The 25,538-nt window shown below is 39.4% G+C and overlaps 1 protein-coding gene across 1 annotated transcript in view; it reads left to right on the top strand.

Moving 5' to 3' along the window:
• Positions 1-25,538, top strand: part of rgs3a (regulator of G protein signaling 3a) — a gene marked incomplete at its 5' end in the record, with an annotated part of 149,079 nt that overhangs the window by 6,182 nt on the left and 117,359 nt on the right. Inside the window, 6 exons of the mRNA XM_080510106.1 lie at positions 3,453-3,503; positions 5,619-5,677; positions 5,762-5,856; positions 6,657-6,725; positions 10,112-10,172; positions 13,718-13,808. Of these exons, the coding sequence (XP_080366232.1) occupies positions 3,453-3,503; positions 5,619-5,677; positions 5,762-5,856; positions 6,657-6,725; positions 10,112-10,172; positions 13,718-13,808 (426 nt within the window). The remainder of the gene's footprint in view (positions 1-3,452; positions 3,504-5,618; positions 5,678-5,761; positions 5,857-6,656; positions 6,726-10,111; positions 10,173-13,717; positions 13,809-25,538) is intronic.

Raw genomic sequence — 25,538 nt, 5'->3', positions numbered from 1 at the left:
ATTTTCCTTTAATTTAATTATAGACTCCCCTTTTCTGTCTGTAAAGGTTGTGCGGTGTCACATCTCTTAACACTTGGGTGTGTTTTTTCCTGACCTTCCTAGTCTTGACATTTCAAATTCTGTACCGCTTAAGTGGACAACATCTCCACAACCAGAGGGTGCACCGACCGCTGTAGCCCAAAATCAGAATTTTGCATTTGCATTTTAATCATTCATCAGCGTTTGCTGAAATTTAGGAACATTTTCTAGTTTCCCAAGTTCTTGTGCGAGCCAAACTTTACTGCCTGATGATGGAAAGGTTTCTGATTATGACAGATTGTGTGGTCATGCATAAATCCAAGTAATTTATTCAAATGTGGAGCAGTTCACAGTTTCTGAATCATCAAGAAATCGTCTTTGAAGGGGTTTCTTCAAAGCTAATCAAACACTATATGGAATAAGCCTTGTTTGATTTCGCCCCATTTAAAAATTTGAAGTTAAGAGAAAATAGGATTGGATGGATAGAACAGGATGTAGTTAACAAGTGCATCTAAATAGTTTTTTTTTTTTTAAGGCGAGATTTAAAGGAGTACAAAGACAAGGCTTGCAGGTTGATCCAGAGCCACAGGTCACTGCTGACATAAAAGGCCATGTTGCCCTTGGTTTTTAATCCAGTTCTTCAAGTCATTCAGAGGGACCTGTTTGAGGTCCTCAGGCTACATCCAGGGTCAAAAGGAATCAAACATTTAATTATGCATTGATGGCATCATCTATAATATATTCACATGGCTTCGGTTTTCGAGCAAGAATGGTGTATTTCTCAATACAGGTTTTGATAGGCTAATTTCATGTAATTTGACTTTCAGTTCATTAACTCGTCCATTTACGTACAGAACTGGCCTTTTAAAAATATCAAGGATGATTAATATCGTCGCAATTCTATATAACCTCACAGAAACTTGCCTCCTTCTACAATGAACAACAAGACATTTATGTGTTTTTAACCTCATCCTTCTGAATATCAATATTTATCCTTGAGCATTACTCAGAAAGGTTGGATGCATGATGTCCTCTGTCCATAGATGTGTTTGAGTGCAACTCACATGGGTTTGTGTTGTGGGCGGATTTTCATTTATGCATTGACTGTCGGAGATGTCTCGTCTGCCGTGCAGCATTAAGTCACTCCTCCACTTGTAGGCCATAACCTCGGTGTCCTGCCCTCACAGAGCGTCTGCTTTCCAAACAGACGGCGCTGTTCTTTTCATTGGCATCCACTCTTAATTCTCTCCTCTCGCCATCGAGAAAAAACCGCTGTCAGTTTATTTTTTTAGATGTTGTATATTGAACGTCCACATTATGTTGTGTGCTCTCACAGTGTTATAAGAATGAAGGAAAATCCTATTACAGGATCAATACAACAGCTGTTGCTGCCACCACTTTATTGCAAACATGAATAGCTTTTGAACATCATTGTAAGCATATTGAGGGCTACTTAAACCACATGAATTTTCCATCACCGCAATGCAAGAAGCAAGAAGTGATAGCATCTGCTCCTGTATTAGATTCTGTAAACAGCCCTATATCAGAAGGGTCTTTACTTTCTATTCTTTATCTTTGATCTGTATCAGATCGAAAAATTATGTTATGAAAGAAATAACATTTTCAAAGGACTAGAATTTTACAGCATTGTTGTGTTTCTGTATTTTCTTGGTAAACCCATGTTGGGTAAAACGTAAAGCCAGATAAAATAAACAACAGCCATGGATATATGCTAGTGTGTGGCAACCAACTCCAGTGTTTCATTTATTGAAGAAAACAAAATGTATTTTGTGGGTTTTTCTTCAGCAAAACAGAACTCTCAGAGTTGTATGCATTTTTTCCAGCTGCTTTGACTTACAGTGGTTAGTATTCTTTTGTTCTACTTTTCTGTCTACTTCCTGCCACTCTTTTGTGTTCTGCGCTCTTCATTTTCCATGCGGTTAAAGGCCTATGCCTGCAGTGTGATATAGGTTGCGTCTGGTACTTTTGAGATTGCTTCATAGCTGCTTCAGTATAAGGCATGTTCAGACCAGGAAGATTTTTCCTGCAGTTTTTTTTTTCTTCTTCACTTTGTTCTCCCACCACGGGCAGGAGCATAAAACCATGCCAAGTTCAGTGTGGGAACGACAAACATCCCTTGTACCCAAGCTCTGAAGTGCCAGCGGCGTTATCACACGCCGAGACTCCCTCATTTAACTTTACCCTGCACCCTTATGAACAGGATTAATTTAAACTAGCACAAAGCCAATGTTAGCAGTGGCCATGTCAACGCGACTAACAAGTCTCCCGGAGTTATTAGCAGCACTCCGAGATGTACAGGAAAGAGAAAACGGAAGACAGAAAGAAAGTGAGTAAACGCAAGAGAGAGTGACAGCTGATAGATGCTGGGCAAAGAGAGTGAAGTACATACACGCACACACACACACACACACACACACACAGAGACACAGACACAGACACACACACACAGACACACACACACACACACCTACTCGGAACCTCATTTTACCATTTAACCAAGCAGTTTTAAAATTTATAGATGGACCCGAATCCCCATGAGAAGAAAATGTCTCATTATGGTGGCTTCAAACTTAAAAACTGAATTATTAGAAACATAAATGAATCAGTCAATTCATGAATGAAAGTCAGGAACTCTTGGGAAGGAATAGAAAGGGAAACTCATAAAATGTCAGAGTGAATGGCTCTGCTCCAAGGCATTGTAATGTGTTTTTGGGAAGTGTTGCAGTTTAAATGGCTTCTTTGGAATGTGGCTTGCTCAACATACACATCCCATATGATGCTACATTTGAAGCTATTTGACATTTCATTTTATTGACATTTTTTGTTTAAATGTTTACATTTTCTTCTCTTAGAAATGTGTCAACCCATTTTAAAGAGGGGTTCCAACATAAGACAATCACAGGAATTAAAGCAAAGCAGTTATCAGTATTAAGTCGGATGTAGACAAAATAATATTACACCCAAACTTAGGCAAAAGAGAACAAAGCAAAAAAAGACTGGTGTGAGATCAGTTATGGGCCATCAGCAATTATGGTATTTAACAAACTCTCATTGATCACATAAACTATCATCTCAAGATAATAAGACCGTAGCTGCTTAAACATAATGATAATAGAATGGATCTAATGATGTTTGTTTGGCCTTAATCGATTGCCGGGTCTTATCCTTGTGACGTCTACGCTGTCTATTTGTGTCCAGTTAAAAAAAGTAGTTAAAAAAAGTATTTGAAATGTACACAAATGGGCAGAATAGAAAAATAGGTATTTTTAAGTGCATTTTGCAAATCAACTTGCATTTTATTGTTTAAAAACATCAAAAATGAGGGTCATTCATTTGCCCCAAGTTGTTTTCCGACATGAAACATCTTGTCCGCAGTTATCAAACTCACATTTTCCAATTCTCCTTTTCAACAGGACAACTCAAGCTGTCAATCGTACAGCAGGATGATGAGCTTGTCATCAGTGGTGAGTCTGTGCATACTGGACTATTGTTAATTATTTGGAAGTACTATACTGTTGGCGTAGACACAGTGAAGAATTGATAGGATAATACAGTGAGACAACTCAATTTGTATGATATGCATTGCATTAGTTGCACCATATGAGTGCTGAATGGCACACTGCAGATCACAGTTCAGTTGACCATTATTGAAAGAATGTCTAGATGAGTGGGTACATAAATCCAGTTTATTTAGGTTTCCAAGCAACCAAAACCATGCGCTGTCCTATTTCTGTGACTCTCCTCCAGCTCTCCTCTCTGTATTCTTTCTTGCTCTTATTACTCGTGAAAGGCCATTTTACTTTTCAGAGTCCAACCTGGATGTTTTTTTCCTCTTTATTCTTGAACAGCAGTACCACAACTAGAAATGGCCACCAGTGTGGATGAATACCCGAAAAGCTGTTTCAGTTAATGGCACACATAAAATACATGTGAGAGCAACACGTAAAAAGAAAAAGAAAAGAAAAAAAATGTTTTGTCTGTGGTTTGTTTTCACAGAAAAAAAAAAATTCTTGTACAGTAATTGTGGTCAAAGTGCTCTGGAAGCTTTAATTTTCTACTCTGTTTCTGTGGTCCTTGTGCTACAGCATGTTTATCATAAAAGGGATACAAATAAAAAGGATATAGTCGTGTGAACTGTATATAATTAATTAACCAGTCATTTGGTAAGTTTAGATTTGCATGATGGGATCAATAAGCACAGCTTCACAGACCTTAAATGATTCGATTAAATGCAGCTCTGATTAAGATTGCGCCATCTAAATGTTTAGATTTGACTGGCTTTATCTGATATTATAATTGGAGCCGACGATGTGGTATAACCATGACTCCATGTAAACAGAACATTGGGCTGCTTTCCACTGCCTGAAATCTGTGTTTATATCTGTGACACAGCATCACCGCAGCAAGCCTAATTTATCTTATTTCAAAAAACAAACTCTTCAAGATAAACGGGCTCCTGGGTTAACCTGAATGCATTTTGCAAATGCCCATCATCACAGTGCAAAGCGTTATGGGATTGATCCACTGACAGAATCTAATGATATTCTTTGTACATATCATCTGCAAATCATTTTCTTCCATGTTCATGTGAACCGTCCAATCTGTAAAACTAGTTCTAACCACACACTGTGCTGCCCATGGCGTATTTACATGTCAAGTCTATTTTACTTATATAATACCTTTTCACTGCTTTTTGCAGTCTCAAAGCGCTTTACACGTTCAAGCACTCATGCACGAATGACATCGGCTGCCACGCAAAGTGCTTGTCCACTATTGGGAGCAGCTTGCTGTTCAGTGTCTCACTGAAGGAGGCTTTGACACATGGCCAGGCCTTTCTGCAGAATATCCAATTGCTGATCACTGAATTTGAGCAGCTATGGCCACTGTAATGTTGTCCATGCAAACATTCCAATTTACTCTTATATTTTCCATGAGTAAACATCAATCTGATTCAACGTTGTGCTATAACTAAGCAGAAAATACAGACAACAAGGTGTCTTTATTGCAAAGCTTGAATATGGTTAAAAAAAAGAAAAGTGCGTCAAATATTGATTTACTCGTCCAGATAGCATCTTTTTCTATGAAGTATGCAGATCTATTTTTGGTCCGCGGCCTCTGAAAATATTTGATTGCTTCTTGCAGATCATTTTCACAGCTTGTTACTTCAGAAGTCACACATTCTCTCACTCTTGATCCATATATTTCAAAGAATCTAAACTAGGAGTGACTTTATAGAAATCAGATGAGCTAGTTATGGACATAATTGTTTTTTTCCTTATAGCAAGAGCTTTACTGGTGCATATCAACAGAACATTTAACTAAATTCTGCTTGACTGTGTGCCTTTTGGTTTAGTTATACAAACCCACGTACTTTATAATTAAACCTCATGGCATTTGCCATGCAACATCATGCTCTCTCTCAAAATATCAACAGTATCTGAGCTGCTGTACACTGAAAATGTGTATTTTCGAGTGACGCTGAAAAATTTTGACCTTAAAAACAGGATGTGCATTTTGGTGATATGTGTGTTTGGAAAACATTAATTTCTTCACCTGCATTCATGCAAATGTGTTGACAGTTTTGGAGGCAAGGATCATGTTGACTGAGTCCCAAGAACCATGTGACTCGTATGTGAAGGTATGTACCACAGCATGGTATGAGGGAAAGCCATTTTAGAGCCTCAAAGTTTACCAGACATGGTTTCTAAATACTTTTATTCAGATGGGCATGTTTCCTGACTCCGATCCCAGTGAGAGACCGAAGACTCAGATGGTCCCATGTTGTAGGAACCCCATATTCTTACAAACCTTCTATTTGTAAGTATTCAAAATTTTTTTTCACAATGTTACATATTATTCTATAAACTGTGTATGTCAGTTTGACCCCGGCAATGGTCAACAGACATGATAATGAGTTTGTGGAGCAATCTGGAAACCACACAGACATGCATGCAGAGAACAATACGCTATAAACAATTACAATTGCAGCATACGAAGTTGGATTTGTGTTATGGGTGACTCTCAACTCTACGAAGTCCCACGTAAATATTGACGAGGTCTCATGTCAGTCTGGATGTCGCCATTGTTATTGTCCCGCTATTTGTGCATGTGCAGCAGAACTATTTACCACGTTCATGGTGTGCATGCATACTCGCAGCCTACAACGAGACGGGCGCCGAGCGTTTTCAGAAAGTCTCATTTTCGCCTGTCTACACGGCGACGGAGTCTCAGCATTTTCGAAATGTTCCACCCTGGGAGCCCTTTCCAAAAAGTTGCATTTTCAGTGGCTCCGAACGCCGTTGTCGTGTAAACAGACATTCAAATCCCAATGGAAGTTTTGCAATCTCACTTGAAATCATTGAATCGAACTCACAGGAAAATTCCCCCTCTTTCCTCTTGTCTCCGTGTCGTCATGAAGTAGCTTCAGGTACAAGTTTTACGATAAGCACCAATATTTTGCTGAAGTCCATATATTTCTGACAATATTTCAAACAAAGGAGAATCTGCCTTTGTCTGTCCTTACATCAACTTTTTATCTGTACAACACCTAAAACTCGCCTCGCTTGCTGTTTCTGAAGACACAGTGGGAATTTAAGGCTTGTTTCCTTTGTTTTCAGTGTTGTCACAGAGGAAGACCTTCATAAGAGGCTGCTCTTCACGATGTGGAACTCCAACTCGGCAACAAGGTACCTGCCAGGAAACTTACAGATGGGGATTGACACAAAGGAAAATCAAAATTGGATTTGCGCATCCTAAATACAGCAGGCAGTGTTTTTTTTTTTTTTTGTGAAAAGCTGCACGCCGTCAGCACAAATACAGGGTTTTCCACCAGGGAAGCAAAATGCCATTTTATAATTGATGCTGCTGCGTGGGTCCATTTCTTTGTAGCCTGTTTCTGAATCTGACCGGCGTGAATATGTTACTCTCGCCTCCCTGCCTCAGCAGTCTGAGGCTGAAACAGGGTCATCGCTGGGGATGGAGGACATATGGCTGAATGACTCACATTTTCTTGTGCAATGTTGAACATTTAATGCAGAGAACACTGAGGAATCACTGGGTTTCCCTCTAAATCCCCTTAATGATTATTACTGTTGTCCTTTGAATAAAAAACAAAACAAAAAACACAAATCATGTTTTTAAACAGACGTGTACAATCTGGTCAGTATGTACAGTACGTGCAGTGGTTGAGTTTAGACTTATTGTAAAGATAAAGATCCTTTAAGACAGTTTCTGGGACAGAGATTAAGAATGATTCTCTCTTCCTTGGTAAGCAATTAAGCCTCTATTAAACCAAGTGTTTTCCTGGTATTAATTGGGAAAAGCCAGTAAGAGCACATGTTCCCAAAAGATTTACACATTTGATATTGTACATTCTTGCTGGATCCAATCGGTACCCGCTTGCTTGAATCCTGAAACATTCTCAGTGCATTTTTAGTGAAAGATGTGAAGAAATGATGGTCCTCTTGTGCCAAAAGCTCCGTATGAAAGAAGTGTAATGTAAATATTATTCTGTCTAGTATAAAACAGCTGTGACCAAACGTACATATAGTTGTATGCACGTGGCTTCGTTCAAAAACTCTGTCGAAGAGCTATTTCACACATCACCGAGGAGTCTGCAGATGCTCTGTGATGCAAAGACAACATAAACCAGGGCAGCATCTGTTCAGTACAGGCTGTGCAGAGCTTCAGATAAACAGCAATCATCTAAAAGGAAATCCAGCGACAGCTGTATTGTGGAGTAAGTCAGGGAATAGACCTTAATATCAACCTGTTGGGTAAATAATCATACATACGTTATTCGTTTTGTAATTTGTGGACATGCTTTTTTCATGTTGATATCAGCAAGAACCAGACTTGTGGGTCAATGTATAGCCCTGTGCCTCCAGTTTTCATCTCAAAAGCAATTTTTTTTTATTAAGGCCCGGCTGAAATGTCATGAATTGTGCTTATTCAACTTCCCCTCTTGTGCTGCTGGGTGGAAGTTGCAGGAAGTGGTGCCTCTTCAGCAAATCCTCTTAAATGCAACCGAAATGTTGGCCAGAGTGCTACTGCAGCCAAACTCGGCTTACTTGGACGTGAAGCAGCACTGTGATGTATGGGCGCAAAGGCAACACGTGCAGACTCGGTTAACTGTGTCTAATCTTAGTCAGGCTGTTTGATGGACTGGCAGCTTGTCTAGGCTTTACACCGCCTCTCTCGTCATGTCAGCTGGAGGAATAAAGACACGACAGTTGCTTGCAGATACATTTTAAACATAATTTCTTGCACAGAAACTGTTGCCGATGAACACAAATGTGAAATTATAAGATTAATAAACTGATCACATGAACAGCTTGAATGCTTTATAGTCTTGCGTTTTAATCTCTCTTTTTAGTTAGTTATTTCTATCTGAAGAGATCTGCTCTACAAATGTGTCTCTTTTGGACAGCTGCCAGCTTTTCAGAAATGTTTATTCACAGCCGTGGCAGGTTGAAGACTTTACAGTGTTTGATCATAAACTTGGAAGGGAAAACAAAGGAAGAAGAAAATGGGAAATCACACCGCACAACGTTCATTGAAACAACGCATTCTTGGGCTTCGCTCTTACAGTTATGCATTATTCAATTTGCACAAATAGATAAAAAGGTTAATTAAATCAACTTTGATTACAACGCTCTTGTTAATATGTTTATTATTATGGTTTGTACTTTCATAGAAATACAAACAATTGTCCTTTTGGAATGAATGTTACTCAGTGTTACAATGTGATCAATGAATCGAGTTTTAACAATGTGTGCTTGTGGTGTGGCTTCACGGATGCAGGTTTTTGAATTTCGGATTTTAAGTGTCTGAGATATTTGGTTGGCCAGGGATGTGCACAAGTGTCAAACTGATTGACATGCAATTTCACAGAATATATGGCTCCCAGTCACTTCAGTGACTGTGTGATTCTCCTCACTACTATTTTTTAAGAAATGTTTGAGTGAGTCATATTTGACAAAGGTTCCATCCATACATTCATAATTTATACCAAATCAAATTTCAAAGTCACCATTTCACTCAACAATCCTAATTTTGGTTTATGGGTAGAAGCCAGATTAATACACGCACGCGCACACGCACACACACACACACACACACACACACACACACACACACACACACACACACACACACACACACACACACACACACACACACACACACACCTTTCGCTGTAACATGAGAGACGTAACCATGACATTGCTCTGTTATCCAGAAATACTTTGTCCAACATCAACTGTTATTTATTAAAAATGGTTTACTTACTAAACAAATTCAGAAAAAGTGCAGAAGATAGACAACAAATCAATGGTTGAAAAAAAATCAATGTCCCATGCTTTTTACTTGCTTTGATACACCTTTTAGTTTTTTCAGATCCCATTTAAAATGCCTGAAAGTTTTTCAGGCTCTTTCCACTGACTGGAGCCAAAGAGTATTTCAGGTGGTCATTAGTGCTGACAGCCAGTTTGGCTTCAAAAAACAACACCAACAGCTACATTACTCCTGTCCAGCTGTGAGGTTGTCGAGAGCGATCCCTCTCTGATATGCATAATTAATCATCCTCCACCCCCTCTTCTACCACCATGAACAGGCTGCCATAACTAAGTTAGGGGATATTTGTTCAATGTCAGTTCGTTGGTCATGAGAAAAATATTTCCCAAGCGTGGCATTTTTGCAGCAATGCACTTTTTATTACTGTTTTATTTGTGTTCATTATGGTTTATTATGCTTCCGACATCGTCAATTTCACCCAGAGGATCAATTTTATGGTTTGTGTTTTATTATAAATGAGTCTTGCATGGCACCGCGGGACAAGAGTGTGCTTGACAAAAATCTGACGCAAAGATGAAGAGCACTATAAAAGTTTAAACGGCATCATATTGATTCACTCGGTATATATTTTTTTTTAACAGTTTTTGGAGGGTTAAAACAACCCCCAACATATTTATAGTCTGACCTGACTGGGATGATCTATTGGCTTTACGCAAAGGTATCCATAGATCATATCTATTTAATCATTCTCTCTGTCTGTCTGTCGATGAAACAACAGGATGAGTGTGTTGCTTGGCTGCATGAGCTTTGGTATGCGCTCCCTCATGGAACAAGATAAGGTAAGTTGGAATTTGGTTTAAAGACATTCTGTAAACAGTCCTTTTTGACATCAGCTTTTTGTGTGTTTGTGTCTCTCTAGCAGACCATGAACGTTGGAGCCTAATTCAGTGTGAATGATTCCCAGTGACCTTAACAGTTGGGAGGAAACACTTTGGGGTTTGCATGTGTTACTGCACAGCAGTCTCGCCTCGAGATATCGAACTGAACATACCGAAATGTTATGGGTCACATTGATGCTTTCTTCATTTAGGTCTCACAGAATGTCGTATCTGTTATATTCCAAGTATGAACAAGAATCCAACATTTTTGCCATCAAACACAATGGTAGGTGCACTTATTCATTACAATACAATACAATACATATAATGCAGTTAAGCTCCACACCACTTCAAATAACAACAACTTAACTTCAAAAATTTCTGTCAAAACTAAATTACACAGTACATACACATGAAAACCAATTTATAGGCGAGCTGTTCGACTGGATCGCATTTTCTTGGATGAGTGGACCTATGAAGAGGGTATGTCACGCATATGCTCTGATCACAGTGATTCCCTTCCCGTTGTCACGTCTCCATTTTATTGCAGTAGTCAAAGTTACGTAACCAACAGGCCGGACAAAACGCAAAGGACTGTTTTATTTTAAAATCCACGAAAAGCATGGCTGCTCACTCACACATAGAAGGTTAAAGTCATGTTGTTTCATCTAAAATTCTACTTGGCATGTGTAAACTGCAGCAAAGTAGCTTTTCAGTAGATGTTGTAGTGTTGACTTTGTTTGCACTAATAAGAATTTTTAGGAGGTGGACTCGTTAGAGGCTTTTAAGTTAAGTTGGTCTTTATATATAGACCTGCAGATGCCATATGTGCTATACTCAACTACTATAGTGATTTGTTGAAAATATGAAAACATGTCTTGAAAGATGAACCAAGCTTTTGGGAGACTTTTGATATCACTGGCAGAAATATTACAGAAATAGATTCTGACAGAGCTTTGCAAATCAAAAAGTTGATTCCTCTCGTTTGTGTGTGTGAGCCGTCAAAAGCAGCACATCACGTTACCATCACACTTATTCTCTTTTACATGTTGCTCTGGCCAGTGTGTCTGGCCTGTCGGTGTGAAAAATGCCCCTTCAAAGGGACAGCGAAACAAAATGAAGAGTCTGCAGCTTGCTTCAGTCATATCAATTTATCAGTCACAAATTTACAGATGTTTATGTTGTTTTACAGATTATTATATGAACCATTTCCATGTAATTAATTTGCATGCTTACATTTTTGAAATAGAACTAGTTACAGTGGAAAATAATTACATCAATGTTGCCATCATTGTCTTCTAGTCATGAATGTGGAAGTTCAAAAGTTCATCTGTGCTCTTTGAGTTATAAGTAATAGCCTGTGTTCCACTGTACAGAATATCCCCGTAACTGCATTTTTCTTTCAATTCCTTAATTATTCAGCTCTAATTCATCCTTCCGTTGGCTGTCTGTGTTTGCTGATGTGAACATTTTCCATGCTTTAGCAGACCGCAGATTTCCCGTTTGAAAGGAAATCCATGTTAAAGTGGTTATATGGTACCAGATGCTTAGTGTGTTGAGCACTTATGATAACACCTTTTAGGACATTCTTCTTGTACTGTACTGGATGTTTTTAGCGTATAAAGTAAAGGACAGGCAATGCCTCTACACTTAAAAAAAAAATCTATTTATATATTCTTGCTTTTACAAATGCTTAGTTGTCCCCTTCCAGATGCATAAAGGTAAATTCCTAAATGAACCTGGATTAGATATGTTTTTCTCAATGATGCCTCAGTTTCATATTTTCACAACATTAGATCTCAGAGCAATAATTGACCAACATCAGTGCCTTTTTTATCCCTTGACTTTTTTTGAATCCAAAAGTCACAAATGTGGATCAATGCGAGAAATGAGAAATCGACATGAGAAAAGGGAGATACAGGACACAAGCGTAGAGGCCCTGCCAATCAAAAATGGGTCCAACAAAGCGATCGAAGCCAGACTGCAGAAACGCTGAGCATCAGGAACTTGAATATTGCAGAGTAATGGCCAGGTCAAGCATGCATATGAGCACCCTCCCAGTCAGACATGGGAAAGTGAGATAAAAGAGCCTATTGAATCGACATTCCCAATTAGTAGATTTTCTTAAACCTCAAAGTTTTGCTTGTAATACATCAAGAAACATCCTGAAAGAATAATTTACACCTACAACCTAACCTAACGTTTTATTATAAATCAAAGACCTTTTAATTTTGAATCCTTCACCCAAACTTAAATAAAAAAACAAGGATAACGAGTATGAACTCAGCTGCAAAATGACCAAGCTTCTTGTTCTCTCGTACACAATCCACTCTCGTATATCTTGACTGCATTTTCAATTAACTTCCGTGTCAGCTCTGAAAGCAACAACTGAGTGGAATTATGTTTTAACTGAGCCTTATGGTTTCCTTCCTTTAACATTTATCCCAATGAATATTTAATTGGCTTAATATGGTAATGAGGGAGATTTCGCTTTGAGTCATAGGGAGTTATGTCTCTGCCTCCTCCGCAACACATCCGTTCTTCTTTTGTGTTGTTATTTTTTTTCCCATTCAACCCTTCCTAGAAGCCCATCCCTTTCTTCCCCCCTTGTTGTGGCTTAAAAGTGCTGGCTGCTATGTTTATTAACCTGCTTCACTTGCTTGTCACATCTTGTTATTTGTTTGCACCCTTTTAGCTCGTTGTGCTTTTTTTTTTTTTTTAAAGAAAGTTCTGCCTTTGCCCCACACTTCACCCCGTTAGTCATATGTGCATGGCGGTATTGAACTATGGAATAAATCCCTCCCCTGACTTTCAGGACACACACCTTCCCCCCCTCCCCCCCCTTTCCTCTATGCGAGTTCCCTGCCCGACCTCCCCCCCCCTTGTCCCACAGCCTGCAGAAATCTGTCCACTCAGATAAGATGCTTTTAAAATGGAGATTATTGTCACTGTCCATAGAGTCACATTATTCCTTACAAAAGAGTAGACGCGCGCGCGGGCGGGCGGGCGTGTGTGTGTGCCTGTGTTACACAGTAATATGATGGTAAACCACATCAGTGCTTGTTGACTGAGGCCACATCAACGGGATTATAAATCAGACTCTCTGTGCCACAGTCTATGTCATTTTATTTACCACACATGCAGTAGTTGCAGATACACTCACACACACCATCTGGCTCACAAGGCAGTACTCAGAAGTGGCGGCATCAGCTGCTCGAATAAGCTAAAGCATTGTGAGTGGTAAGTGTGTGTGCGCCCAGTGTTTGCAGCCCTGGAGGTGCAACCAAATGGAGCCCTTGCTTTTGTGTGTGCGTGTGCATGCGTATGTGTGTGTGTGTGTGTGCACGTACAACATGTTTATGCAGAGATGATTCATGTTAAATATAGCTCTCATTAAGTTGAATCACTTGTCCTAACATCAGCATCCATGCACAAACGTGTTCACACGTGGGAGACTCTGAACCTAAAAAATACATAGCCCTTGTGTGTGTGTGTATGTGTTGTAGGAGGTTGGAGGATGGTACTACCTCCTTGAAGAAGAGGTAGGGCGGAAGAAGCATCTCAAAGTGCCCGAACAGCACAATCATCACACCATTGGTAAGTCATCTGAATTATTGATCAGATTGGATGTTTATACCTGTGTATTGTAATTGAAATGTTCCTTTTTTAATTTCAAAGGCTGTATCAATTGTAAATACATTTTGGTTGAACTCTTCATCACGGTTATTGTGCAAATTAGATTATTGTGACGAAGCTAAGGTTTAAATATGCATCACAATTACAATTTTACTACAATGTGTGGCCACTGATAGATAAATGTTTGAAATAATGCCCTGCTCATCTGAAGTTGATACATAAAAGTCATAAATGCTAAATGGAGATGAAAACAGAAATGCAATTATTTGTTCAAAAACAAACATAAAGGTGAAACATTAAAGTACATTAATTTGGAGTCATAAAATACATCTGCAAAAAATATTTTGGTATGTTTGTGGATGCTGTCTTCATCAGTCTTTCAGATTGGGAGGTGAAGCGACTGGGGAAGTGAGGGATTAAGAGAGGAAGAGAGAGAGGGATTGGGAGAGCGATTGAGAGAAAGACAGAATGGGATGGATGGAGGAAGGGAGGGGGCGAGACGAAACCCTGACGCGTCACAGTTGTGAGAGAGAGAGATAAAGAGAGAGGGAGAGAGAGAGAAAGAGACGGACGGAGCTTTCCCTTTGCATTCGCTACTGGAATGGATCTCCCCTTACTCACTGACACACACACACACACACACACCCAACTCACACGCACGCACACACACATACGCACACACACTTGTTTGGAAATCTTTTTTGTTTCTTCTTCTCACCACCTTTGAGAGCTCCTTCTCTTCCTACTTATGTTTTCACTCACTCGGTGGAGGTGGTGGTGGTGTGTGTGTGTGCATTGCTTCTCTGTGCCAGCCATAAGGGCAGCTTAGACTAGGTGAGTACTCTGTGTTTTCACACTGTGTTTTTAGAAGTTGTGTGTTGCATTGCACGGCAGCAGATTTGCAGCATGGTGCATTTTGAGGATGCTGTGGCAATGTATGCTCTCACTACTTCTGCTACCCAGTACTTCTCTCTTCTGTCTTTCTGACTCTTTCAAAGTTTTTTTTTTCTTATGTTATTGTCTTACGTATTATTTAAATTGTTTATGACTTTCGTTCTCCCCTTTGTCCCATCATGCCTGTGCCGCTAATCTGTCAAATCTCGTCTAATTTTCTGTTGCTGGCTAAATTGGTCACAATTGCTTTTCATGGGAAACCCCTTAAGGGAGCTTACTGTTCCCATTCAGTGGATTATTATGTACACTGACCCTATATTTTTGTCTACACACACACACACACACACACACACACACACACACACACACACACACACACACACACACACACACACACGCGCGCGCACGTGCACAAAACCTTCACAGTGAGCTATAAGAAATAGAACATAACTCCAGCTCTCCCTGTTCTCAAGTGACACAGAGTCTCCTCTCCTTATTCACGTCATTCTACTGTGGGTTATGGGAATGACGGTGATACCATGAGACGTTAGCTAACCCATCCAATTTACGCTGCTTGGCTGAACTAGGCTAATCTGCCTCATGCAAACTTTAAATGAGTTTTTATGCTTCTGTGGATGGAATTGGGACAGGGGTATCAGATTAGACAGGAAGCAGTCAGCATGAGGGCACCCTGACCTTTAAATACAGTATTTGTTTGTGCATCCAGCTTGGGCGTTCTCTTAAAATTGGATTAATTAATTGAAACTTAAAGCGGTGATCAAGGAATCACTACAGGATGTCTCAACTATAAATTTAAAAAAAGAAAAAAACAAACTGTACTTGGTTGTATTAATGAATGTAGAATGTCTTCATCTTTCCAGTGGCAGCACTGCCCACTACTGTCTCATCTAATTCATGCTTATGTGTGTTTGTGTGTGAGTGAATGGTACAAACTCATGCGTGCACTCGTGTGGTGCCAGCTGGCAGAATGTAGGCCATGGAGGCACTGCTGCAGCATGACATGTACTAACATGGAAATGACCGGAGCCTCATTCATTACAATACTGTTCATTGCACAACTCTCTCTCTCTCTCTCTCTCTCTCTCTCTCTCTCCTCTCTCTCTCTCTTCTCTCTCTCTCTCTCTCTCTCTCTCTCTCTCTCTCTCTCTCTCTCTCCTCTCTCTCTCTCTCTCTCTCTCTCTCTCCTCTCTCTCTCTCTCTCTCTCTCTCTCTCTCTCTCTTCTCTCTCTCTCTCTCTCTCTCTCTCTCTCTCTCTCTCTCTCTCTCTCTCTCTCTCTCTCTCTCTCCATTCTCTGTCCATTTTGAATCTGCATGTTAATGCTGATTATTTATGTGTTTTGACAAATCTGTCTTTCCAGTTATTTTGATTTTACACGTCTGTTTTCCTCACCTGATAATTTGTCACTTTCTCTGACATCTCTTGTCAATCTCTCTCCATCTTCCTGTTAATACTTGGCTTTACCTGGCAAAATCCTCTTAATGTATCCCGTAGAAGTCCAGGATCGGTAATTTGATGCATCATTAATGGAGACCGCAAATGACAGGAGTGAGCACGAATTTTACTCAGAGATTGGCAAGCTCACTCTCTCTTGTTGTACTTTACATCATGACCAATTAATCATTTTTGCTGAACTGTAAACCATTTCTGCTTGCTACGTTTAAACAGAGTATGACCTGCTTTGCCACTCTTGCTGGAAGATCCCTGGTTGAGTCTGTGTCGTTCTGGCACATGAGTAAATCTTCTCCAGGTTCTCTGGTTTGAGTTAATTGGTGACTGAGGTATTGCATTTGTCCTGTGATGGCCTGGAGACCTGTCATCCTTTCCAGCCACCACAAGTTGTATGAAATAATGTACAGGATGGATTAATAACCTGCTGTGATTCTGGCACTGATGTTTGTGATGTACCATCCTTCTCTGTGATTTTATTACGCTAAACACTAAGGAGTTCCCAAATGGTCAAAATCTATTCGAAAACGTCCGAAATGGACTAAAAACATGGCTCGAGAGCCATTTGCCAGCTGGAGCAGTTGCTGGTTGCGTGTGTACATTTGATTAAATGTTTGGTGTATATTGCTTTTGTGTAATACTTCGGAGAATTGTGTTAAGCACCGTTTCCGGGTGGCCCTGGGTTAAGGAGTTTCAGTCTGCATGCACTGCAAGCAGTACAGTTGGGGTCACATGAGGGTGAGACAAAATATTAATGCTGAAAATGATGTAGAATCAGGATCGGTTGGGAATAATGAAATGACGTTTTTGCACGGAATTCACAATTTTCATTAATGTTTTCCATCTGGGAATAGGTTATGTGTTGAGCTTTGTGTTCCGGATTTGTAGGTAGGAAAATGGATGACGTCAGGTGAGGCAAATAAACACAATGTAGATGAGTTATAAAGCCTCTTAGTGATGGTTGAACTTAATATTTAATAGGAGTTTAAGATTGATCACAAAAATATATTACTTAATACACCATTGTAGTGTGCAGATTAAAGATTGTACAGGACAGCTGTTTTTGTACATTGTGTGCTAAAATTAATTGTTTTACAAAGTTACTGCAACAATACCTTTTTGTTGGTTGTAAGAGGGTATGATGAGTTTGTAATATTATCTTGTATTGTATTCATGTTTAAAATGTAGTCAGATTCAAAATATTGTTTGCAATAAACTATCCAGTTAAACTGAGAATTAGTTAAATTTTTTGCTAAAAAGTAAACTTAATTTTTTGAAATGTACATCATTTACATTTGCTCGCCGCTTTCCATCAAATCCTTGCAACATCACAGTACTAAATTGCTTGTCTGTAACCAGCCTTTATGCAGTCATTCTGTGTCAGAGGATTGTATTTTCAGAGATTGTGCAGTACTTGTATATTTACATTGCAATAAACCATTTCCTTCAAACTGCGCTGGAGTCAAAGCTATTAAAAAGAAAATTATCAGACTAGAAACTGAGAACAAAACATCCATCCATCTGCGCTTGACTTGAAAGACTCTCCAGCAGCTATACACTACCATGATGCTATGATCCCATTAGAACTTTACCACTTTAAAACAATGGCAAACATCACCTGTTGAAAAGTGTTTCCACTTTCCCACCAGGTAATCCTGTGCAGACCCTCAGCGGAGGAGCACTGTTTGGATCTGTGTGTCCGACTAAAGTCATTTCAGAGGCTGTGCTGCACAAAGCCAAATCCCTGTAGGCAATATGATGTTGTACTACAAAGCTGGCGGCCCAGTTATACATGATACAAAATCAACCTGAACTAATGGGAATCAAATACCATTGACCGTGTGTGGAAAAGTAACAATGAACATATTATATAATACATTTTTTTACTTAAGAGAGCAAAGTTGTATTGTTGTGCGCCACAGTTGCTGCTGCCTTTTCCACACATCATTCAGAATTTACAGTAGAAAATAACAGTCATTATGCAAAAAAAAGAAAAAAAAAAACCTCACAATTTTCTGATGAGGGAATTATCATAAGTCGTACTTGCCTTTGCTTCTTGTGCCATTGTGATTTTGACAGAATCTTCTCTTGCGTTGTTCATGCATTTCTGATTCCACAACAAAACCTATCTGCAGAGTGCTGACAGCTAATTACACTGTAGACTACAATCAAAAGGCTGCCATCTTAACTTTGCTTAATATGAGTTGAGAGGCTGTAATAGAAAAGCGTGAATGGCAGCCAAACAGCATTTTTTGAGATAAGGCGTGATGGAGCAATTAGTTTTGATTTTCAGAACACTTTTTGTTTAACTGCAGCGCTACAGACTTCGATTAAACCCCTGTAATGTTGTGCTCAGCATTTAAAATGCTATTAATATTAACAATGTTGGACATATGGATATTATGTCGACCTTGGACCGTATCCAGATGCTTTATTGTGATTGCATAGAATGAAATACTGGGGCCCGTATATCAACAGTTTAGCACAAGTAAAATAAAACACATTGTCATTGTCTTGTAATTTATAAATTACATGTCGTGTGTCTGCATCTCTAGCTTAGAATACCAGATATAAAAGAGTGTTTGAGAGACTCCTCGAGCCTCGCTGTGCTGGCAGGGTTACAGTGCTTCGGTGGCGACAGCTGACCCACGGTGACATGTACGTGTGCGTGTTTTTGACCGTGGCTAATACACTTCCCTCCAACAAACTTACAATGTGGGTCAGGTGGTCTGTATATGCGTGAAATCAAAAATAGCAGAGGACCCACTGGGTTTGTGCTTAAAAAGTGTGTCATCTGAATCACACACACACACACACACACACACACACACACACACACACACACACACACACACACACACACACACACACACACACACACACACACACACACACACACACACACACGGTCGTTTGACATTTTATAATGGAGGAATAGGGACCCAGACACTTTGTGTAAGGCGTACATATGAGCTGCCAAGCTTTCCCAGATGGCACACTGCCTTTAAATCAGCAGATTAAAATGTACACGATGTGATTTACTTATATTGAAGGGGTTTGACGTGGGGGAGGGGGTATTCACTTTTTTGCAGATTCCATTGGATGTGAAACGGTGTGTCTGTCGGTGACTGTTGGCTGGAGTGATGGGTTTGTGACGTGTCCTTGATCGCGTGTGTTCTCCGAGGGTAACATTGACCCTACCGCGATGTCGGCTTGATCTGAAGTGAAGTATTTGGCACAATAAGTTATCTCAACCCTGTGATACTGTATTACAAACTCTGCAATTCTGACACTATCAGTTATTGCAAAATGGAATATTATTCGATTTAGTTCTTCAATGATAATACACCTTTACATATATATACATACATTGTCTCTGGTTTCAGTTCTAAATGTAAATTTTGCTTCTTAGGTTTTTTTTTATTTTTTAATTTAACCTCTGTGGCCAATACTATAGCAAGAAAACACTTGAAAATATTTTCCTAAATGCTTACAGGTTAGTTCTGGAAGGTGTTAAGATTAATATCTCAGTTAGACGTATACACAAACACAGTATGATTAACTTAATACCACATGCATCTTCTATATAAATATGTCCACCCACCTCGGGGTCACTTGGGGCAGGAACTAGTCACGGCTGAGCAATGTCGCAGAACAAGTACAGAGATACAGACAAACGCATACATTCACAACTAATGGTGAGTTTAATCACCAAGTAGCCTCAAACCCATGTTAGATTGGACTGTCGTTGGTAGGATGCTAGAATAGCAGGAGAAAAGCCCCAAATAATTGGGGCGCAAAATCTTTACATGAAAGCTCCCAAATGCAACTCAACTGCAGAGTGCTGCTGAGTTCTGGGTACTTTTAATCATGTGTCATTATTTACCATATTCATTAAACATTACTACCATCCATTACTGTGGGATTAAGTAATTGAACCCTAGATTTCATGATTAGTTGAACCATTTCTAGCAACAAGTGCTTCTGGGAGCTGCTGATCAGAACTGTAACGTTCAGAAAGAATTTGATTACCTGACAGAATGTTTTAATCTGGGACATATTGTTATCACGCTGTGATTGTCATTCTGTTTTCACAGCACCTCTTTAAACGTTAGCCTGGGCTTCCACCGGGAAATGCTAAAAGATGAATTCTATCATTTTCTAGGTCAGTCTTATAATCTTACTTGACTCATTGAAGATCATTTTGCTTCCGCATCACTCAACTGCTGCTGAGCTTCAGATGGGAGGCAGCCACTCTGCCATTATTCTATAGGGTATATTGAAAGCAGTGTCTCAACAGTGCAATGTCATATTACATCATATCTCTTCTGTTGAATGTTTTGGTTGTGGAAGGTGGAAGTCTCATTAAAAAAATCCTAACTTCTTCCAGTGTTCGTTTGAAGTCTGAAGCCGCTCCTTCAGGCATCCTTTTCACATCACTGAGCATAGTTTGGAGGTAATTCATATCAGCAGGTGTTTCTTATAAAAAAAAAAAAAAAAAAGCAGATTTGTTTTTTTTTGTTTTGTTTTTGCAAGTCAGCAGCTTTCTCTTAAGTTGATTGATTCAACTTCAGCTTTTCCATCATTCTATTTTCCTCTATGTGGAGTCATTACCATCAGGGTTTGGATACTTTTTCCAGTCTATGTTCAGATGCTGTGTTTCATAAACACATGAATAATTTATGTGATATGAGGAAACTTGTCTTCATTTTTTCTTGTGTCATATGCGGGTCAACAGATTATGGTCACTGTCGTGTATATCATGCCATTCCCTCACAAGAGTTAAAACGAAGAGACTGTGAACACCGATTAACCTCAAGCTGCAAGGCACATGGAGAAAAGTGAGGTGTCTGGAGAAAATCTATGCATGAGAATAACATGCAAATTTTTCTCCAGGGTGTGAATTAAATCAGTGATTTCTCTCACTGTGTGGTAGGAGTGGAAACCACTACGACATCACGCTGCTTCTTAGGTATTCATTCTGGATAACTTCATTTCTTTTCAAGTTCAGGCTGGGTGAAGGTATTCTGAGGTCACACAAGTTTAGGGAAAACCACAGGTATGATGAATAAAACCAGCCATAATTGAAATTCATTTATATCTGGAGTCCTGGTATGGTCTTTTATTGTCACATTGGTATGGCTTACTGGGGAGTTTGAAAAGAACAGAAGCACTGTAAATGTTATTAAAAGCACAATGTGGCCCAATATAAATGAATGTACCTGCTGAGAAAAAAAGTGCAGCGTACTCCCCCTAACGTGTTGTTAAACTCTCAAGAGGGTCAGGGAGAAATAAACCAGGCACTGTGACCGTGGGGGTGTCGCATTACGACCATGAATCTCTGCAGATGTCAGAACTCCAAACAGCACAGCCTTTAATCGAAAGTGGGAGGACACATCCATGTGTCGGGGTCAGAGGCAATGAACCTCAACGGGCTTAAGCTGACACGGTCACAAAGTAAATTAGAATTAATTTACCAACGGGCACACACGTGGAGTCTGCAGAAGGTTGGCGGAACTAAGTGGGCAAAACTGGAGAGAGTGTGACTGTGGAAAACAAGCAAATACAGATCCTGCTCTGCAGAGGCTTTAATCCTGTGTCACACGCTGACAGCTTTGCCTGGCTGACATATTCTCATACCAAGAACACACATTTGTCATCAAAACACAAGAAAGCCAATTTGTTATAATGTGGATTTTTGAATATATCTTGAGTGAGATAATCATTTTTAGTTCAGATTTCATGTAATTTATCCCCTTTTTCTTTGAGCATCTGTGGTATTACTCACCAGAATTCCACTGTAATGTCACACATTCAATAAAGAAAACTGGTTTTCTTCACCATACACAGGCAGTGTGCAACTTCGAGTTGTATGTTTGAATGTCCAGCTTCAATATTAGAACATCTTATCAATAAAATAATAAGAGAGAATAATGACTCAGGCAGATTTTTCTGCCTCTTAACAGGGTGATGATTAAGCAGTTTTTACCGACAAACATTTAACACCACTCCAAGTGTGAAGGATTTATACATTCACTGTAAAAATATTTGAAATCCTATCATTGAAAATTTATATTTTTCAGCGAAACATACAGTGTAGCACTCTAAAGGCCATGTAGCTTGTATTATTATGTAAATAAACAAACTCCCTATTTGGCAATGTATTAGTTTGTTCCCCTTAAATGCCAATGTCTATCAGGTACCATCTTGCAACAAACAGCTGACATAATTCTTTCTGGCTCTTCCCCATTGCTCATGATAGAAAACAGGAAATTAAGTGAGTCAGTCACTGCTGTACCAGCTAACGCGGACAGCCAATAGTCATCAAAGTGTCTCACTTCCGGTGGAGTCTCGAGAGAAATGAGTCTGTTGCTCAGTCGTTGCCGAGGTCAAAAGGTTCACAAGCTGGTCCCTTACTGGTGCTTTGCCCTCGTGCCATGGCTGGAGTGTCTTTAGGCCTTTGACTGAGGGCGAACAGGCAAAACAAGGATGAAGGATGAAGTACATCCAAAGTGCTTTTACAGGGAAGATGTTTGTATTGCAATATACATGTGTGTACTTCTTTTGTGTTGTTTTTAAGAATAACAAAATAATGGAAGCGCCTTATCCAATATAGCAAATCAATAAACATGGCCTGATCAATGAATACTATTATTATTTACTACTTCAAACTATGAATGAGATCTTAAACTCTTATGATCGAATTTAATTTTGAAGTATATACTTGTAGGTATTTGTCAAAAACTATGGATTGTTTTGGTGCCTGATTTATTTTTGCTTACTTTATGTACAACATTGAGTGAATATAAACTTCACATGCCTCTTTCTTGCAACATAAAAACAGGCCATCTGCATATGTTGTCCTGTATTGTTAGAAATAACCCATTTATATAGAAGAAGGTTGTTAAAAGTGAAGAGCTTGGGGTTTTTTTTGTACGCATAAGGTGACGGGCACGTCTTTTTGCTCCCTTTCAATGTAATATGAGCAAAAACCAATGTGAAAACACGCTCCATGTTTATCGGTCGAGTTTTTTCAGAAAGTGAGTCGTGTCATGGGAATGTGAATTTGGCAAAAATGACGAAACCAGATGAATAAAAGATGGTGTGGTTAGGCACTGCTGGCTCATACCGGAATGGTTGTGGTTCAAACATGCTGGCCGACAGGGCTTGACCATCTGAACTTTGTTGTTCTTCCTGTGCCTGTCTTCACATACACCCACTTCCTCCCACAATGCAATTGGTGTATTGGTTTCTCTAAATTGCACACGGGTGTGCCTGTGAGAGTGATTACCTGTCCTGCCCGTCTCCGGTGTTGGCTGGGATAAGACCCAGCTCCTCTTGATCCTAACTTGGATTAAGTGCATGGAGAAGATGGATGGCTGACACATGTTTCACGAAGAGTTGTTTATTGATTGTTTTTGATTTTGCTTTTTCTCACACACGGTTACCAATTTGATTCAGTTGAAGATGGGTTGTATGCTGCAGGACTTTTGAAAGCTAGCATCTCATTAAATTGCTGCAGTCCAGACCCCAGAAAATGTCCTCTACTACCAAAGTTATTTTTAGAGGGAACAAAGAAGAAGTCCGGTAACAAGAGGAATGAGAATAAAGATCAGCTGAGGGAGTAAATTAAGGTTGTCAAATTGAATTTTAGAAGACAAATGAAGTGAAGCAATACCACATAACCCTATGGTCCGTTGTTAAATGTTAATTATTTGAGAATCTGTTGCATAATGATCTCCTCCAAAACAATTTTCACATACCCCAGGTTGTTCATAATTAAGGTATCTTCAGAATGAAGGAGTAATAGTCCATAGTGGTTTTGTATGAATTCATATTGTTACTGAAAGCCTGTCACTTCATTTTTGATGAACTCGCATATATCAAGCAAGATTTCACAGCATCGTCTTGCTGCCAGTCGCTGCACAGTTCAATGTCTGTGTTGTGCTTCATCTACTTATCTTTCGAAAATGGTGCGGCACACCGTGGACAAATTCCAATTGGACATGCTTTGCTTACATTATTAACTTTTGCACTTTGGTTCAATCTGTTTTACAAAACCAGGATTTTATCCTCTAAACTTGGCAATAGTAATCAGCATTTTATTAGTTTAGTTATTGTATGCTCTTAAATGTGTTAAATCTTTTTGAAGTCTGCCTTAAACGGTGGGATTTTCAGACGTTGGAGATGAATAATTGGACTGTGGGAGAATTGTTAGTAAAATCTGTGGTCAGGGGTGTAATTGGTGGCCATACATGTGTGCAAGGTTCACTAGCCAGCCGAGTTGGTGCTCGTAAGCCTGCGATCAATACCGGACAGTGTCAGATATTTGCAAGCTTCTCCGGTGACCTGTAGCCTGTTTGTTTCGTTTACATGGAGTGTGTTCTGCTGGGAAATGAAACACCACAACAGTAAATACTACCGTAAAATGTTAGTAGATGCTAAGGGTGCTTTTCCTGGTTAAATAAAGGTTAAATGAATTGAAAAATTAATCAAAAAAAGTGCAGCCAATGTCTGCTTTGTAATTTGCATTGAACGCTTTTCTGGGATGATTTTAACCCATGAGCCATTTGTTTGATGCCACTGCCCTTGATTCTCTGTTTACATGATAAATGTATAAAAGTTTGGTAATGTCAGTTTATATCTCTTGCCGACAATCATCCAGAGAAAAAACTGTGAGCCAGACTGTTATGGTCATTGTTATTTTTCTCCACCTTGATAATTAAATCACATTTATTTAGGATTCATAATTATAACCCCTAATGTCAGGAAAAATATCAGCATTGGCTGCATATCAACTTCATGTTGTTCTTTGGATCAGTGCATTAATTGACCAGAATATAAAACACCTCAAAGCTCGATGACGCACTCGCTCTGAACAGTGAGTCATGCATTTACTTACCAAGAACACCCAAACTGTATTACTCATATATTGTACAATTGAAGTAATACCGAGGAATGAAAAAAAAAACATCTACTATAATTAAGACCCAGTTATGCTGCTTGTGCTGCCAAACAAAACAGAAAACCCTCCAAAATTCCAAACACAATAGGACACATAAACAATAAAAACAACTTCAATGGCCCAAAGCAGTATGACTCAGGCAAATCTGGTTTAACTTTTCGTCTGCTTCAAAGACAAACTTTAGGGTCGATGTCACCTTGATGTCGCTTCTTTTCTGAAGGGACTTTTGAAGATTGATTATCATTGTGCTTGTCATTCCCCCAACATTGTGTAGCTCTGTTCTGTTTACCAGAAGCTTCGCTACATCAAGCATCAGTCATGCCACATTACGAAGACCTTTGGCGGTTCATACTTGTGCCTGCAG

The sequence above is a fragment of the Blennius ocellaris genome (genome assembly GCF_963422515.1).
Source record: "Blennius ocellaris genome assembly, chromosome: 15".
NCBI lineage: Eukaryota > Metazoa > Chordata > Actinopteri > Blenniiformes > Blenniidae > Blennius > Blennius ocellaris.
Note: the sequence above shows the minus strand (reverse complement) of the source record. Positions and strands in the feature narration are given on the sequence as shown.